The 16932-nt window shown below is 41.4% G+C and overlaps 2 protein-coding genes across 5 annotated transcripts; one reads left to right on the forward strand and one right to left on the reverse strand.

Annotated features, from left to right (window-relative positions):
- The first annotated feature begins 2429 nt into the window (after nt 1–2429).
- cdkn1d (cyclin-dependent kinase inhibitor 1D) lies at nt 2430–7623 on the forward strand. 2 transcript variants are annotated; one of them, XM_030720701.1, is made up of 3 exons: nt 2430–2569; nt 4859–5355; nt 5450–7623. In XM_030720701.1, exons 2-3 carry the CDS (start codon nt 4863–4865, stop codon nt 5506–5508), a joined length of 552 nt encoding a protein of 183 aa, XP_030576561.1. In that variant the 5' UTR covers nt 2430–2569; nt 4859–4862; the 3' UTR covers nt 5509–7623. The 2 variants fall into 2 exon arrangements, with proteins under 2 accessions (XP_030576561.1, XP_030576560.1); XM_030720700.1 differs by lacking the exon at nt 2430–2569 and adding an exon at nt 2827–3039.
- A 406-nt stretch (nt 7624–8029) lies between these two features.
- slc37a3 (solute carrier family 37 member 3) lies at nt 8030–16690 on the reverse strand. Of its 3 annotated transcripts, none has more exons than XM_030720696.1 (14): nt 16586–16690; nt 14484–14688; nt 13484–13598; nt 13106–13198; nt 12716–12799; nt 12410–12555; nt 11636–11732; nt 11445–11529; nt 10995–11203; nt 10765–10906; nt 10221–10322; nt 9929–10128; nt 9732–9797; nt 8030–9467 (listed from the first exon to the last, which is right to left on the reverse strand). In XM_030720696.1, the coding sequence occupies exons 2-14, from the start codon at nt 14558–14560 to the stop codon at nt 9375–9377; spliced, it is 1509 nt and encodes a 502-aa protein (XP_030576556.1). In that variant the 5' UTR covers nt 14561–14688; nt 16586–16690; the 3' UTR covers nt 8030–9374. The 3 variants fall into 3 exon arrangements, with proteins under 3 accessions (XP_030576556.1, XP_030576559.1, XP_030576557.1); XM_030720699.1 differs by lacking the exon at nt 16586–16690 and adding an exon at nt 16466–16486; XM_030720697.1 differs by lacking the exon at nt 16586–16690 and adding an exon at nt 16208–16381.
- Between the last annotated feature and the right edge of the window lie 242 nt (nt 16691–16932).

Genomic DNA, 16932 nt, shown 5'->3' on the forward strand with positions numbered 1-16932 from the left:
ATACTGTCTGCATGTGTATTGCTTGAGGAGGGAAAATATTACTTTCATGAGCCTTGAATGACTCATTGCACTGAACAGTTTAAAAATAGTCTGTGTGTGTGTGTGTGTTTGCAAATCCTTGAATAACCTTTGTGAGTGAGGGCCGTTGGCTGGCTAATAGGCCTCTTGGATGACTTCTACATTATGTCACTGATAAGCAACAAAACAGTAAATTTTCTGCCCATGTGAAGAGGCTTTGCAGTAATAGGAAACAGGAGAATGAATGAATCAGTTACAACAGGAAAGGACAACAGTGTTTAAGTTACAGGAACAAAGAATGTCAAAATAGGTGTCGGAAAAACAAAAGAAGCAAAAGTGATGCAAGCCTGCAGATAAAAAAAATCATCTGTATATTACAAGTTAATAGAAAAGTAATTACGTTATTCACATCTACTGAAGGACGTGACTGTCAGAACATAAGAGCCATGCTGAAGGGGTCTCTAAACATCCCTAAAATTCAACCACACACTATGTAGCCAAAAGTATTCACTCATCCATCCGAATCACTGAATTCAGGTGTTCCAATCACTTCCATGGCCACAGGTGGATAAAACCAAGAACATAGGCATGCAGACTGCTTCTCCAAACATTTGTGAAAAGGGAATGACAGCAACAAAGTGGTAGTCCAGGTAAAAATCACAGAGCAGGGTTAGCAGATGCATAGTGCCCAGAGGTCACCAGCTTTCTGCACTCAGTCGCTACAGACCTGCAAACTTCATGTGGCCTTCAGATTAACTCAAGAACAGCACGTAGAGAGCTTCATGGAATGGGTTTCCATGGCTGAGCAGCTGCATCACCAAGAGCAATGCAAAGCGTCGGATGTAGTGGTGCAAAGCACGCCAGAACTGGACTCTAGAGCAATGGAGACGTGTTCTCTGGAGTGATGAATCACGCTTCTCCGTCTGGTAATCTGATGGACGAGTCTGGGTTTGGCGGTTGCCAGAGGAACGGTACTTGTCTGACTGCACTGTGCCAAGTGTAAAGTTTGGTGGAGGGGGGATTATGGTGTGGGGTTGTTTTTCAGGAGTTGGGCTCGGCCCCTTAGTTCCAGTGAAAGGAACAATTTCATGCTCCCAACAGTTTGGGGATGGCCCCTTCCTGTTCCAACATGACTGCACACCAGCGCACAAAGCAGGTCCATAAAGACATGGATGAGGGAGTTTGGTGTGGAAGAACTTGACTGTCCTGCACAGAATCCTGATCTCAGCCTGACATAGAATGCCTTTGGGATGAATAATAATTTCCTACCCCCTACAATAATGTAATTATTGTAGGGTCTCTACCTTACAATATAAAGCCCATTGAGGCAACTGTTTGTTGTGATTTGGCGCTATATGAATAAAATTGAACTGAATAGAATAAGAGCGGAGACTGTGAGCCAGGCCTTCTCCTCCAACATCAATGTCTGACCTCACAAAGAGCCTATCCCAGCTGTCAGTGGGCCAGAGGAGAGGTGGAGCACACGGAGAGAAGCCACAGAGGGTTAAAGGCAATCTAAACTCTCAGTTCCCAAAGTAATGAATGTTTTCCATTCCTTGCAGTGAATTTTCAAGCTTAAAATGTGGTTTTGAGTGCATTGAACTGCATTTTCTGTGAAAGTGTTATTGAAAAAACAGAGCATCTCTTTGTTTATGCTCTCATGCCCATTTGTCTGGAAACAGTTCACTAAACGGTACCAACAACAACAACAACAACAATAACAATAGGTCTACAGTTTCGTGTTCTCCTGGTTAATGTTTTACTTACTGGGCCAAAAGTCTTTATTCACAAGACCAAATTTTATTGAGCCCACAGACACCAAAATTCAACTTTATATCAAGTCCCAAAAGATAATGAGTTTTGCATATTAAAAATAAATAAATTACCTATTTAACTTCTTAAAAACCTCATTCTTTTGTCTCAATTAAAGCGCTGATTTGTTGGTAGTTCATTGCTCTTTTCTGCAATAGTCAAGTTGTCTTCAGCCCTAATATACAGTACAGTAATAAAAAGCGATTTTATTGCATCTGTGGCACAAGATTAAAAACTAATAAATTTTCTTCTTCGGTGTGTAAAAGCATTAAGTATATTCAATTACTTCCATTATTATGAGAATACGTTGGTAAAGCGGCCAACTGGTAAAATAGCAGACAAAGAAAAAAAAAAAGTTCCCCTTTTCCTAAATGATCCTGTGAAGTAGGTTCGCGGGTTTTTTTTTTTTTTTTTAATTCCCCACTCTGTTGGGACTTCATACCCAACTAGCAAATCTGTACAAGTCCAAATAGAGATGTCTGTCCGCCCCGCTCACGTTGCAGCTCAACGTGACTTGGAGGATGTGGGCACGTCGCCAAAATAAAACGTGACGCAAGCACAACACGAGAATGTGTGTCACATTTGAGAGCTGAGGGGAAATAGCGGCCACTGCCAAAATATTTGACCTATTTCTGAGCGCTCAGAGGGAGAAGCGAAACACTGAGGCGCAGGCAGACGGGAGAAGCAGCAGGTTTGGAGCCAGAGACGCGTGGAACCAGTGGATTTTAGTTTTTTCAGAGTAAGAAACTTCTTTATTAACATTTTATACATTTTTATAACACATTTATAGGTGCAGTCATGTAATTTTTTTTTTCTAACTTTTTTTTCTTTTTGGTGCATTTTCTGCGTACGTTGCGTGCGGCCAAGCGGAGTGCAACGTGCAGCGTGTTTTAAGTGTGGTAATAAAGTGCGTTAACGTTATTTACCTCTTGGCTGCGCTCCAGCGGTGATGTTTTGATGGAACCACGTGACTGACTCCTCTAGTAGGACGTCCCCTGTCTCCGTCTGAGTCCATAACAAACAAGTCGCAGATAAGCGGACGGACACGATCCACCCGTGGGTAGTGTCTGCTCAAACTTTGCAGCGTGATACTGTTTATCTCCACGGGGACCGTCACAGAGACGCCGTTCATCGCTCAAGCGCGTTAGACGAAAGGCTGGAGCCGTCAAACTATTTTTAACAGGCTGCTCTGAGATACTGACGCCCATGGTAAGATTAAAAAATATACAGCGGACAATATTAAGCTACTTTATTGGGATTTTTTCCTTTCTTTTTTTATTATATATAAATAATACGCTAGCATTGTTTTTTATTTTAGTTTCGCTACGTGTAAAGTTGAAGCAGCCGCATTCACCGCTTTCCTGCACTTTTCCAAGGCAGAGCTGCCGGTTTCAGTGTGAGCCGTGTGTCGTGAGAAAACCATGAAAAAAAATTGTGTGTCGATCGTCTAAGCGAGCGTGATGAGCCTCGAGAAGACGGGAGGCTGTTTGTGTGTCGCATCTCATTGACCCACATCCTCATTTAATGTAACTGCGTCACGAACTTCTGTCTGCGCACTCGGAAACGCAAAAAGCCTTAAAAAAGCGTGTTCTGGTGCGTGTTTATCGACGGTGTGCTAATGCGGCGGAGGAAATAAATGCATTTTTAAGTGCTGGTATGCATTTATTTATTTTTAGGTTGCGGAGTGGAGGAATTTTTTCGGCGTTTTTTTTTCCTTCTCCTGCAAGCGGGGACGCCGAGCATAGTAGAAACCTGAGCTGCCGCGCCCACTTCGTTTTCGACGCAAACAACTTTCGCTTACAGACCGCAGCCCACTTACTTAAATACAAACAGCTATATGCTCTTTTTTATGTTTTCCTAAAACAATATGGAGAGAAATAGGTCACAGAAGTTATAAATCTGTAATTAAAAGGTGTTAGACCAAAGTACGCACTTTGGAAAATACTGAAATTATTGGCTTATTGTGTGTGTGTGTTTTTTCTTTTTGTTTTTTTGACATTGTAACGGTTTGTATGGGCTTGCAGGTGTCAGAAAAGTAGTCGCGTTTACGTGTGAAAGTGTTGCGGCTGTACAGGGTGTCAAACAGTTGCGCAACTCTGAATCCCCCTCCTCTCGTTTCCCTCGCTGTTTTTCTCTCTTCTCTAATTGCTGTCTTCGGGCTTATCTTCCCCTGATAGAGAGCTGCTATGTTCAAAAGTACGCCCACAATAGGTGAATATGTAAAGTGCGTCTCCACCTCCAGAAAACAGCAAATGGTGTTAACAGCATTAAGTTTAAATCAGCTAAACAGGTAGGGGAAAAAAAAAAAAAGAAGCAATTCATTACCACAAATCAGTTGCAAGTGCTGGTCCCCTGAGGGTTTTTTCCTTTTACAGAAAAGAAACCTACATTTTCATAGGCAAATGCACTTAGAGTTAATGTGTTTATTTTAGCCTGAGGTCGCCTACCGGTTTGCAGCCCTTTAGAGAGCAAAGACAACTTTTTAAGCTGCATATTTCTGTGGAAATAACTCTCCATCCCAAATACCACATTTATTCTTTTTAAGCCCAGGGCAGCTGGTTGGAGAGTCAGCAGTGTATTTGTTCTTCATCCGCCTGCGTGTAAAATATTACCAGACTTATCTACAAGTAGGAAACTCGAGGAGGGTGCTCTCTGCATTCAACAGTCTGCCTCTAATTAAATGTGACAAATGCGGGAAACATTCCTCACAGGCAGTTTTCTGCTGACCTTTAGTGTCGACCTTTGACCTGTAAACACCGGAGCAGGTGTTGGTCCAGGTTCATTTTGACATGGCAGGACGCTGAATGTTGCTGGAGATTTATTTGGTGTTAGTTCAGGTACCTGTTGCTGCAGTACTTACTCAGCAGGTGAGGGCACATGTGCATGTGATCACGTAAAACACATGGACGCCCAAGAGGGCCGATACTGGTGAGTGTGTGGGTGTAATCTGTGCTAGTAAAACCCCAGATCACACCTCATTTGGAACTCCACAGGACTAACATATCTGGATGTGTTTGTCCTCTGACAGGGACATGGCGATGGCCTCTAAATCGACATCAATAGAAGAGCCAGCTACGGCATCCGACTCCGAGCTTTCAGGCTTGGGAGGCATTGAGGCCTGGAAGTTAAAGCTGGGGCCAGTGCGGAAGAACCTCTTTGGGCCCGTGGACCACCAGCAGCTGCAGCAGGACTTCCAGCGACTGCTCTGCATGAGCGTGGAGGTGGCCAACAAGCGCTGGAACTTTGATTTCCAGAGCGACGTACCTTTAGAGGGGTCCAGCATCAAGTGGGAGGCGCTCAGGTGTCAGGATGTGCCGGCGTTTTACCGCAGCTGCACCGTGCTGCCGGTGGTGAGGGCTGGAGCTGAGAAGACGAAGCAGAGGAGGCGGCTGTCGTCTTCATCAGGCGAGGGTTCACCTGGGTCGAGCACCTCGTCCGGGTCTGGGGACGAGTATCTGGAAGTGACCACAAGGGGGTGCTACCGGATCCAGCGAACAGGGAAACGCAGACAGGCTACGATCACAGGTGAGTTCGCCAGATTACCTTGATGGAACAAGTAAAGTTAAAGCTCGTTGGTCACACTGAAAACTGATGTCTGCCGTCTTCTTTCTCTCCGCAGATTTCTTCAAGGTAAAGAAGAGGAGGCTTCTGCATAACAAAGCTTCCTCTCGGCAGTAGAAAAAGCAAAATCAGTGGAAGATCACCAAGTGGTCGACATTCCTCCTCGCATCACCTCATACACATCACATGTAGATATGTAGCAATATGTAAGTGACTGTCCACAAGCTCATGCATGCATGGGCTTAAAAACTTCTGACACCACATACCTTTAACATTCAGCACAAGGAAGCTACCATTTCCCAAGTAAATCAGACTCTAGAAAATGGTTTTTGTGGATAGCTAGAAATATTATCAATACTGTATACTCTTCATATTTTTTACTATACTGTGAAATCATTCTGAATGCACTCTTGCAGGCTCCAACACAAAAAGGGCTCTAGTATGAAGAGGTTAATGTTCTTCTGAACGTGCCTTAATTAGTATTTGACCTCAGCCCTTGACCCCGCCCCGTTTTCATTTGACAAGTTCAGCTTTTAGTCTAACCCCTCCGCTCTGAAAGCATGGGGTCAAAACCTTGCCCAGAGTCACAATGTGGCAACGCAAATAGGATTAACCTTCAGGGTAAAAGGTCAGCGGTGGAGGTTTCTTAGGTAATGTGGCTGCACGTCAGGGTTTAAAATTATAATGTTTCTTATATCATTATTTATTACTCGCATTAAAAAAAAAAATACAGGAATGTGTAAAAACAAGGTAAGATAAATTATGACTTAAACACTCCACCGTTGACACTTAAAAATATTTAAAACCATCAAAAAACAAAAAACAAAAAAAAAAAATTTCCCTTTTTATTTTGTATTATTTGCATCTTTTTGGCATCAGACTACAACATATCTTAACGGTTGGCTTTATGCTTTTAATAATGTAGTGTTTTCCTGCTCTTCATGTGATATTATAAATACGCCTCTTTCTTCATGAAGGGAATGTAGAATTTTATCACTGTGGTGCAGCTCAGAGGAACCAAATCTGGTTCTAACTTTGATAATTTTTGGATTTTTCTTTTTGGAAATATATGAAGAGTGTAGCTGTATCACATTATTCTGTTGCTGTGCAGTTTTATAAGGCTTGTATATATCCGATACGTGTGTGTGTGTTTGTGTGTGTGCGTGCGTGCGTGCGCGCCCCATTTAGTTTTTTCCTGAGTTTTAAAAGTTGCGGCAGCTGATGCAGTCCAACCAAAGGATTAAGTTGCACCTTGTTTGAGTGATCGGTTTATGGGCCACAGAAAGTCTCCCCACACTTTGAAAAAGGAGGTTTTTGTGATCCATTACTGCACAATCTTCCGAGTTTTGTGACTCAAACAGGATGCGGCTTTCCCTAGCTACAGTGATCCTAATTTGTCTAAGGGTAAAAAGCCATAAATGGGATTTATCCGTGATCCGATAACTACCTCATCATGTAATTCAATAACACAAATGCAAGAAAAGTAGAAAAAAAAAAAAATCATCAGTGTAGCGCAAGTTGTTTGTGTCTACAGGCATGAAAGAGAGACAGAGACACAACGAGGGGGAAGTTATTATTCTGTTGTGGTAAAAAGCTGTCGCTGCGCGTGGGGTTCCTCATCAGGTGAAAGAGTCAGTGTGTCAGAGCGTGGCCCCCGGGGCCGTGCAGAGGAAACTGTCAGTGTGAGCTTTTGTCGTCCCTCCCTTAGTCTGCTTCAGCAGCATTCCCAGAACAGACAGAGGAGAGGATCAGTAGCTGGGAAACAACACGAAGGGGTCAGACTTAACCAGAGAAGGAGGAAAGTGTCTCAGATCTTCAGCCAGATTAAGTGGCCTTTGATTCAGACCCCCCCCCCCCCTCAGAGTCTCTCTGCCTCTCTTTCATGATTCAGCTGCCTCAGTCTCTGAAAACTCACCATGACAGTAGTTGTTTATAATCATGTTGAGTTTGTCTTTGCACAACCGAATTTCACACCTTTCATGATTACTATTCATTTTTTTCATCAGTTTATCTCTGTGTAAGTGTGACTGTGAGGAACTGTTTTCTCAGTGTGTTTGTAGTAACTTATTTTCAGTCTTTGTCATTTGTTTTCAGAGGGAAATTTTTTTTTAAGTTTCCTATTTGTTTTTCTTGCTACTAACTGTTTTTCTCTGAAACCACATCTTTGCACTACTTTAAACATTTTTGACAAAGGAACTACTTTTTAATGATGAATCTCAGAAAAAAAAGAAAGAAATATAAATCCTCTGTGAGAAACAGACTGAGTAGAAATGTTAGACACAGTTTGTAACAGTTTTGCATTAATTTGTAGCCTTGCTCTTCGAGTTCACTGGGAGAAAAAAAAAAGAAAACTCTGAAAAGACAAATATCCAAAATGAATTAAGTCTCTCGCTCTGCTCAAGCAATCTCTGCTTTCCTAACTCACCTGTCGCACCTATATTCAAGGGTAGTGTATACTTTGTATATGCATGAATGTATGAAAATATTTCCATACCATTTGTAATTTTTTTTTACTGTAATTTAATACTGGCATATGTATCTTTGCAACATGTAACCAGTGTGATTAAATGAGATTCGAATGCTGAGTTGTTGGTGCACTGCTTCCTTTCACGAAGTGGATTTTAAACAGTGTGCTTCAGTTAATAAAATATCCATGAATTATGTGGATGTAAACCTCAAAAAGAACATGTTTGTGCTTAAACAGAGGAAAGAAAGGACGTGATGGGTTTAATTTTGCATTCAGAGCACCCCCTGGTGGTCTTCATGCAGCACTGCACATATAACCAAAGTCGAGACGCCACACATACTGTATCATAATAATCTGAAGTATTCCATTTACTTATGCTTATGACCTGAAAATGTGAATTTATTTATTTGCATTAGTTAAAAATTATATGGATACTCCATATTTTAATTTACATTCCATTACTGTATATTAGCTTGGCCAGTCAAGAGACAAAGAATAAAAAAAAATTCTAATAACTATTCCTAAATATACTTGACACAATTGTACACGTATCTATATCCCAGGGCTCAAACTAAATTAGCAATCTTAACCAGAACAAATGTAGCTACCACTGCATTTGAATTAAAACAAATATTTAACCACATCGGCTACTAAAACCTTAATATGGACACAATCCACACAGATTTAAAGTTAAAACAAATACAGAGCTCCTGCTTCACACTGGCAAACCTTTTCCACTATGCTAGTGTGTTTTTTACACTAATTAGGCATGCTGTGGAAATATTTCTAGCAACGCATGTGAGTTAAGACACTAAAATGTAAGGTGTAAACATTCCAGCGAACAGGAAGTGGGAAAGGGAATGATAAAAGAATCACGTGGGAGCCTGACACATACAATACACAGAACCAAAAGAACCAGACCCATCATCATAAGGCTTTACAGTCCAACATCAAAACAGGATTACAAAAAACTGTAGGCAGGTGAGATCAAGTGGCAGTGACCTGGAAGTTTCCCATACCTCTAAGACCTAAGTGGTTCGATAAAATGGTTTAAGGCTTTTGCCTGAATATTGTGGAAAAAAAACATAGTGCAATACTTAAAATGATTAAAATATGATACATATATACAAAAACTCATTATAGAGTTCTACATTACAGTCACTACTCACATTCCTCAGACATTAAGTGTCCTCCAAGCTGCTGATCTTCAAGTTAGGAACTTCTAGTTTCAATTTGGCAATATCGATTTAAGTACATCGACATTTACATCCATTTAAAACTTTAAAATATATACACTAGTACATTCTGGGATGCCCTAGAGAGGCCAGTGTGACTTTTTTTTTTAAGGCAGGTGCTTCAGCTCAACCTCCAAATCCTTTATTTACACTAAAAGAAGTCTTAGATGTACTGTGAGAAACATCATTGTTCAACAACCCGAGACTCACCTAAGGAGCTGAATCTGACCAGACCTGCTGTCACTGATTAGAGTAAAAATATTACAACCGATGGAGGTTTTTCACAGCTGGCGTTGCCGCGCTCGTCTGTCTGTCCACATGGCCCGCAGCTCTCTGACAAGCAAGGGAGTGATGAACACAATGCTGCCTGCAGTCTGTAGTATAAAGACATGAAATGTTAAGCCACAAGCACAGACTGTATATAAAAGATGGATGTAACCTCTTGGTCTGAGAAGTGAAACTGTCGTTCTTTCTAGTGGTCAGCAGGGGGCGTTTATAAGCAGTTTGTAAGAAAATTACCTTACATCTCACATGATTTATGACCTCAGTAAACACTTTTCTGATTAATTTGTAGTTTCAATTGCTAGTTTCAAGTCTCACTTAAAACTTATTTTATCCTTTTAAGGAAATGATCTTACCATGACAATGAAGAAGTAGAACACGCTCATCCAGCCCAGCTTGCTCTCTATCAGAGACACCAAGTACTACAAGACGATGGAGAAAATCATAAAATAAAGACATCATTATCATGGCTGCGTCAGAGCAAACAAAGACATGCTTTTTCATTCTGTTTAGTTCCCCAGTTTGTGCAACAAAAGTGCTCTTTTTGGTTTACCTGTCCTGCAGCAGCTCCTATACTTCCAGTTCCATCCACTATACCAGTGACAGTAGCCAGGGCCTCCTTAGAGCCCCTCAGAGCCTCCTGCCTGCCCAGGTCAGCAGATATGGCCGAGCTGATCATGTTGGACGGACCACCGATGAAAAAGCCAGTGGTAGCTAGCAGCACACCGTTTATCACCTGGTCATCAGGTGATCCTGAGAGAGGAGAGAGACAATTTTTTTTTTTTTTGGATTAGAAGATGTTAGATGATGAGCTGCTACTGAACTCACAATGTGAGTGTACTTACGGCTGTATCCCACCAGGGCTCCGATTGCCAGCATCAGACTGACGACCAACACTGGGGCTCTCTTCCCCATAAAGTCAGAGATCAGACCCTGAACTGTTCCTCCTGATAGAAAACAACATGATGAAGGCAAATTAGGAACTGAAGAACTGCAAAGTTATTTACTGATGAAAAGCACGAGTTCACAAAAAGCAAAGAATCCTCAATCCAAAGTGGGTCGTGTTTGACTATCTTCCTTGAAAAATAACTTGAACAACTTAATTTTTAAAACATGCTTTTTTTATCCCCTCCCCCCCCCCGTTGATCAACTAATTAACTTAATTTCATTTCAACTTTACTTTTGTATGTAAAATAAATAAATAAATAAATGAATAATCTCTTTACACATCTATAAAATATAAACTGGAAAGTCTTTTCCGGTCTAACAGTATATATAGCTTCTTTGAAAATAGATAGATCTCAATTTTACAATTTAAAATTCATTTTTAAAAAACAAACAAACTTGAATTTGATTTTGCTTGATGGTGTTAGATCAGCAGCTGCTTACCAATGATTCCTCCGACATCATACCACACAGACAGGCGGTCAGCCTGGGCTTCCTTCCACTTGTAGTTGTTGCTCAAGTAGAAAGGAAGCCAGAAGAAGAAGGAGTAGTTGACCAGCTTCAGGCATGCATAAGCCAGGGAATACTGCAGTGCAAACAGAGACAAAGTCATCCTAAGATGACAGCAGTGTTATATAGTTTGATCTGAGTAAACCTGACTTCTTCAGACTCACAGGCAGCACCCCAGGAAGACAGAAAGCCTGGAAGAAGCCAATGGCTCGTGGAGACGCGGCTGGAGGTTCGACAGGCTGCTCAACTGATTGGCCTCTTCTGGTATACGTCTCCACCACCACCTCGTCTTCCTCGTCGCTCATTAGAGGCTTGTGGCTGTCTGTGTCTGTCTCAACCGGGCTGAGTCCAGTCTCTGCCTCCAAGCTCAGTCCTGACACACACACACACACTCATTAAATTAGACTGTATAAATTTAATCAAAAGTTTAGCCTATTCAAACAGGGAACTGTTTCTAATTGAGACAGAGACGAGTCCACGCCTCTTATGGGAAAAAGGTTAATAAGAAGTAAACATGAAAAATTGAGTCTTGTTTAAAAAAAAAAAAAAGAAATCTTCCTTCTCAAAACAAAACAAAAAAAAGACACATCTGACATGTTCTGTGCAGTCCTTACCAACTTCCTTTGGAGAGGTAAGTAGGCCAAAGAACACCACCACCCCTCCAGCAAACTGCACAACAGAGGTCACCAGGAAGGCGTACTGCACACACACCAACAGTCTACATTATTTCAGTGCTTAGTTGTTGGGCAGTGTTAAGGGGGAAAAAAAAGCTACAGTAAAGCATGTTTGTCTATGTGTGCTTCACCTCATATCCATACTTGAGAACACTAGAAGCCAGGAAGGCACCCAGGATGTTGCCTACAGAGGCGCACGCACTCCACAGGCCAAACACAAAACCACGGCTGAAAAAAAAACAAAAAAAACACCATTTTCTTTAGTTATAGAACGGTTATAAGTATTTTAAGTGCAACTTCAGAGACACCTCACTGACTTTCAATTTTTATATTCAGTAGAATATGCTCTGCAGCAGAGAAAAACTGAGTCTAAATAGGTCTATGTTCTAGCTGCTGCACCAGTGAATGGACGCTATTGATGGCGAGAGTGAGCATCTGTATTTCCACATGGGTGTGTATCACGACTTGGCAAACATGAGCTTGACTAAATATTTCTGGGCTGGATGCCGTGCCTGTGATTCAAACTCATCTGGTAGAAGTTGAGGCAAAGATATTCATTCATTCATCCATCCATTCATTTCCTTCGGCTTATCCAATTCAGGGTCGCGGGGGGCTGGATCCTATCCCACCTGCCACACAGCGAGAGGCAGGGGACACCCTGGACAAGTCGCCAGCCTGTCACAGGGCTAACACAGAGAGACAGACAACCATTCACACTCACATTCACACCTATACGCAATTTAGAATCACCAATTAACCTAACCCCAGTAACTGCACGTCTTTGGACTGTGGGAGGAAACTGGAGTTCCCAGATAGAACCCACACATACATGAAACAGGAGAACATGAAAACTTCATATAGAAAAGCTCCACAAAGATAATCAAGTTCACAGAAATGTGACACACCCTGCCTTGCCGAACCAGTTACCCATGACGGCCACCACGCAGGGCCACACAGCCGACTGCAGCAGGCCGTTCAGCACCCACAGGCCAACGTACAGGTAGATGTTGTAGATGTGGAGCCATTCGGTCACAGTGCCAAACACAAACTCCTGCAGATACATGCACAGCTATCTTGAGTGTAGTGATATTACAGTTGTCAGTTATCAGCTTTACTTCTTGGTGTGTTTTATAGTAATACCAATAATGATTAATGCAAAAAAACAAACAAACAAACAAACACATAATTCAGGTTAATGTCTATGTACTGACCACTGCAGCAGAGCCACACAGACCAAAGCAGAGCACGTAGCGGAGGTTCACTCTGTCCCCAATCACACCACTCAGATACAGACCCTGTGTGGACATGAGCAAACAAAAGGAAAGAAACAATAAAAGTCTGCTCTTTAGAGTAGTGTTACGGAGAGGCTTTGACCTATTTTCCCCTTTGTTTTCCCCTTATCATAACCCCACACAGGTCACCAGATAATTCAAATCATTTCTATTCAGATTTTTATGCTGTTACAAAATAACAGTCCTGAGTAAATGTAGGAATCGGCCCAATTTGGCACAGCGTGAATGCACAAAATTATCTGCTGCTCACATTTCTGCCAATTTCTGTGGCAGACGTGTCCTAATAAACAGTGAAAACTGTGTACTCACCACTGCATATGAGAAGAGGAAGATGGAGTCCAGAACCCCCAGAAACAGAGTGGCCTGCTTTTCATCCTCAAACAGACGATTGTCTTGCCATGTCTGGGACAGTCAGAGAAAACATGATTATACAGAGTTCATCTGTACGGGCTGTTAAGGGACTGTCCAGGAACTATAGAACTTTTGCCTTTGTACATTTGATATAAATATGGACTGTACAGAATCTAACTTACTAACATTATGCACAGTGCAAAACAATAGTACTAATGAAAAAGCAAAATAAATGGTTTTTACTTTCTAATTGTGGCCAGCCAAAATTATTCTGACTTCTCACTGAAAAACTCTTCATGGGTGTCAAAGGCAACTTGTTATTTTTCAGCTTTGTACCTCGCCAGGTGAGAACGAAGGTGAACTGTCATTAATGATGGAAGGAGTCCACTGAGCTGAGATGCTCACTTTCACATTGCTGAATGTCTTCCTGGATGCATGCAACAACACATAGCTGGGAAGAAAAAATAAATAAAACACATGAAGACATCTCCAGACCTTTTCATGGCTGTCATATGTACTCAGGGTGAACCTGCTCTCATCTGTGAAAATCAAATGGCCTATTAAAGGACATTGGGACCTCAGGCCACCTTCATGAAGTCTGTTTCTGATTGTTTGGTGAGAGACATTCACACAGTGGCCTGCTGGAGGTCATTTTGTAGGGCTCTGGTGGTGCTCATTCTGTCCCTCCTTGCACAAAGGAGCATTAACACCACTACAGCTGAAACTGATTCACAACCCTCTTTGCCACCTAATTGACCAGATCAATATCCCAGAAGTTTGACTGACTTGATGCTATACTCTGATTAAAAAGTGTTCCTTTCATTTGTTTGAGCCGTGTATGTAGGAGATTTTGAACATACTACTGACATATATAAATTTATTTTTCAAACTTTCTAATATTTTTACAGTCAGAGTATTCCTGTCTATTGAAAATCAACATAGAATTTTAATGCTAACTTAACAGTGCCTGACCTAATTTATTCTCCCATCGACCTTTAACCTGAACTCACAGCTGACATCCATTTTCTGCATTAACTACATTTTTAGTTTAGGCTGGTTTTAAAACTGACACAAAAAAATGTGTAAATCTCATCATGCTAGAAACTCTTTTACATGTCTACTTAATAAATCTGCAAGCTGGTTAAAAATACTTTACTAAACAAACACAAAAACAGGTCACTGCTACACTGTGCACAGCCTAACCCTCATTAGTTTTCTGTTACTCTGTAGATATCTCTAGTAGAACAAGGTTATTTAGAAGTCAGACCAGGAGGACATTTATATTCCTACTCAAGGCTTCCAGGAAGTCCTATATGGCAGGGTGGCTCTGAATTACCTAAAGAAGGTGAGGAGGAAGACAGCCGCATGATGATGGGTGTACTGTGACAGAGAGGCACAGCATGAGGGAGGCATCACAGGGGCGGCCCGAAGCAAGGAACAGGAGAAGGAAGGTGGTGTTGGTTGAAGGTCTTTGAGGATAGGGAGGGAGTTCAGCTAGTCTTCCACTATGCCACACGGGACAAACACATCACTAGGCGTGCCTGCAGAAGAAGGAAGCTAAGGTCAAATCAAATAATGTTTCTGATATTTAGCACTGATTACAGGACAGGACTGCAGATACGGACAGCCAGTCAATACTTTCTTGTTAAAGAAAGATGCACCCATGGGATAAAAAATGAATATGAAGTAATGCATCTGGTCTGAATGTTGAAAGGTTTCAATGGACCCTGTGTACACTGACTGCCTCCATTCCACCTCCCCATCCCGTTCAGCTGTAACACTGCTTTGCTTTATGTTGTTAGCACTCTTCTACCTAGGAATACAAGGATCCAACTGATAACAAAATTCCAGTTAACTGATGACAACCTGCTTGCTAAGTCAGTTTAGTGTTGGCACCCAAAATATCTGTGGAACAATCTTACGGTCAGACATCAGGTTTTGCTGTTTCACTGTTGTTGTGTGCTACTCAAATGTGCCCTGTTGGCACCTACACCCTGTATTCTGGTTCCAAGCAAGTTTCTGTTGCACTTTAAGGTCATTACACAAACTAAGAAGGAAAAGGATGCATAAGACTGTAAATAAGTCCAGGTAGTTTATTTACCAAGTGACAATGGCAATGTTATTTATATAAGCACATTTGATCACAAGTAAACTCAATGTGCTTAACATAGAGATAAAAACACACACAAATTCACAGTTAAGATGTGTAAGTCTGTGAGACTAAAAAAAGGTTTTGAGTGTGTTTTTGAATGCAGACACAGCAGTAACTGACCTAAGGCAGGCAGCTTGTTCCAAATAACAGGGCCACAGTAAAGCAAACTCAGCACACTTTGATCTAATTCTAGGAACAGCTAAAAGATCTGCACCTGATGACCTGAGAGGTCTGACAGAGTTGTAGATAATGAGCAAGTCAGAGATGTACTGGGGGCCCAAACCACAGAGATTTATGAACTAGTAGAAGAACTTCTACTGTATTGAACTGGAAGCTGATAAAGTGACTTCAGTAGTGAAGTACTATGGACAAATTTCTGCGTACATGTAAAGACTCTGACTGCTGCAATCTGAACAAGCTGAAGTCGTCCTACTGGTGATTAGGATAATCCTGCAAACAGAGCCTTACAGTAGTCTAACCCGCTCGACATGAATGCATGGACCAATTTCTCAGAGTCAGTTTAAGATCAGAATTTTCTAACCTCTGATATATTTTTAAGTGACAGAAAGCAGGAATGACAAGCAAAAATGAAAGTCACTTCTACTGCTCAACCAGGAAGTCGTGAAGACCCGCTCAATATCTACAGTAGTTTATGTACACTGTTGTTTAAGCTCTATTAAAAAACCTCTCTACCCCAGGTAAATGAGATAGTCAGGCAAGCTTAAAATATACTGCTGTATATATTTCATTTAATCATGTTAGTATAGCAATAAATGAGTTTTTTTCAGGTCCCAAGTATAGTGAACGTATCAAGCAGTCCTCTTCAGACAGTCATTTACATTCATCCGGGAGTTTAACAATACAAATGTGTCAGAAGATAACATAAGCCTTTAAACACAGGTTGTTACGTAGAAAGGTGCCTGACAAGCTCCGAGGATTTGCCAAAAACTGTCTATGCTGTGTACATAATACTGCACACTCACTGGGGACCGAGACTGGCTTTTCTTTGTCCTGTGTAACCACCATTTTAAAGACTCTGTAGTTAAAGAAATTACTTAGCTTCTTCGTGGATGAGCGACTTATCTATTAAGTTATAAACAGTCCATTGTTGTCCAGCCCACTGAATAAATGCTTCTTTTATTAAAATAAGCCACTGCTACACCTACACAGCAGTTTCCGTCCACCTCAGCCGCAAGACACATACTGCTTTGAGCCTTACACCTTAAACGTCCCCGAACAAACAGCTGCCTGCTGCTAACTCTTTAAAAACAACAGCGTGTGCTTACCTTTCAGGCCAGCCTCTCGTTAGCTTATTCTCGATGTAGCGACACTCTTGTGTTTACTGTGGGTGCCCCCGTCACTATAAACGTCACAGTCTGCTGAGCGCCGCGGCGCACTGCTGCCACCGGTAGGACAGGAGTGGAATTACAGCTCGCCAACCCTCCAAAAATAACAGCTGGGAATTACTGGGAAAAAAAAATAAATAAATAAATAAAATTATATATATATATATATATATATAGTATATAACATTTGTATCATCACAGCTAAAAGTACATGCAAATGTACAATTTCATTTTTTTCCTTTTCTCCTATATGATCTTCTCTATCTTCTGCATAAAAGTGAACATAA

The sequence above is a fragment of the Archocentrus centrarchus genome, chromosome 23 (assembly GCF_007364275.1).
Source record: "Archocentrus centrarchus isolate MPI-CPG fArcCen1 chromosome 23, fArcCen1, whole genome shotgun sequence".
Taxonomy (NCBI): domain Eukaryota; kingdom Metazoa; phylum Chordata; class Actinopteri; order Cichliformes; family Cichlidae; genus Archocentrus; species Archocentrus centrarchus.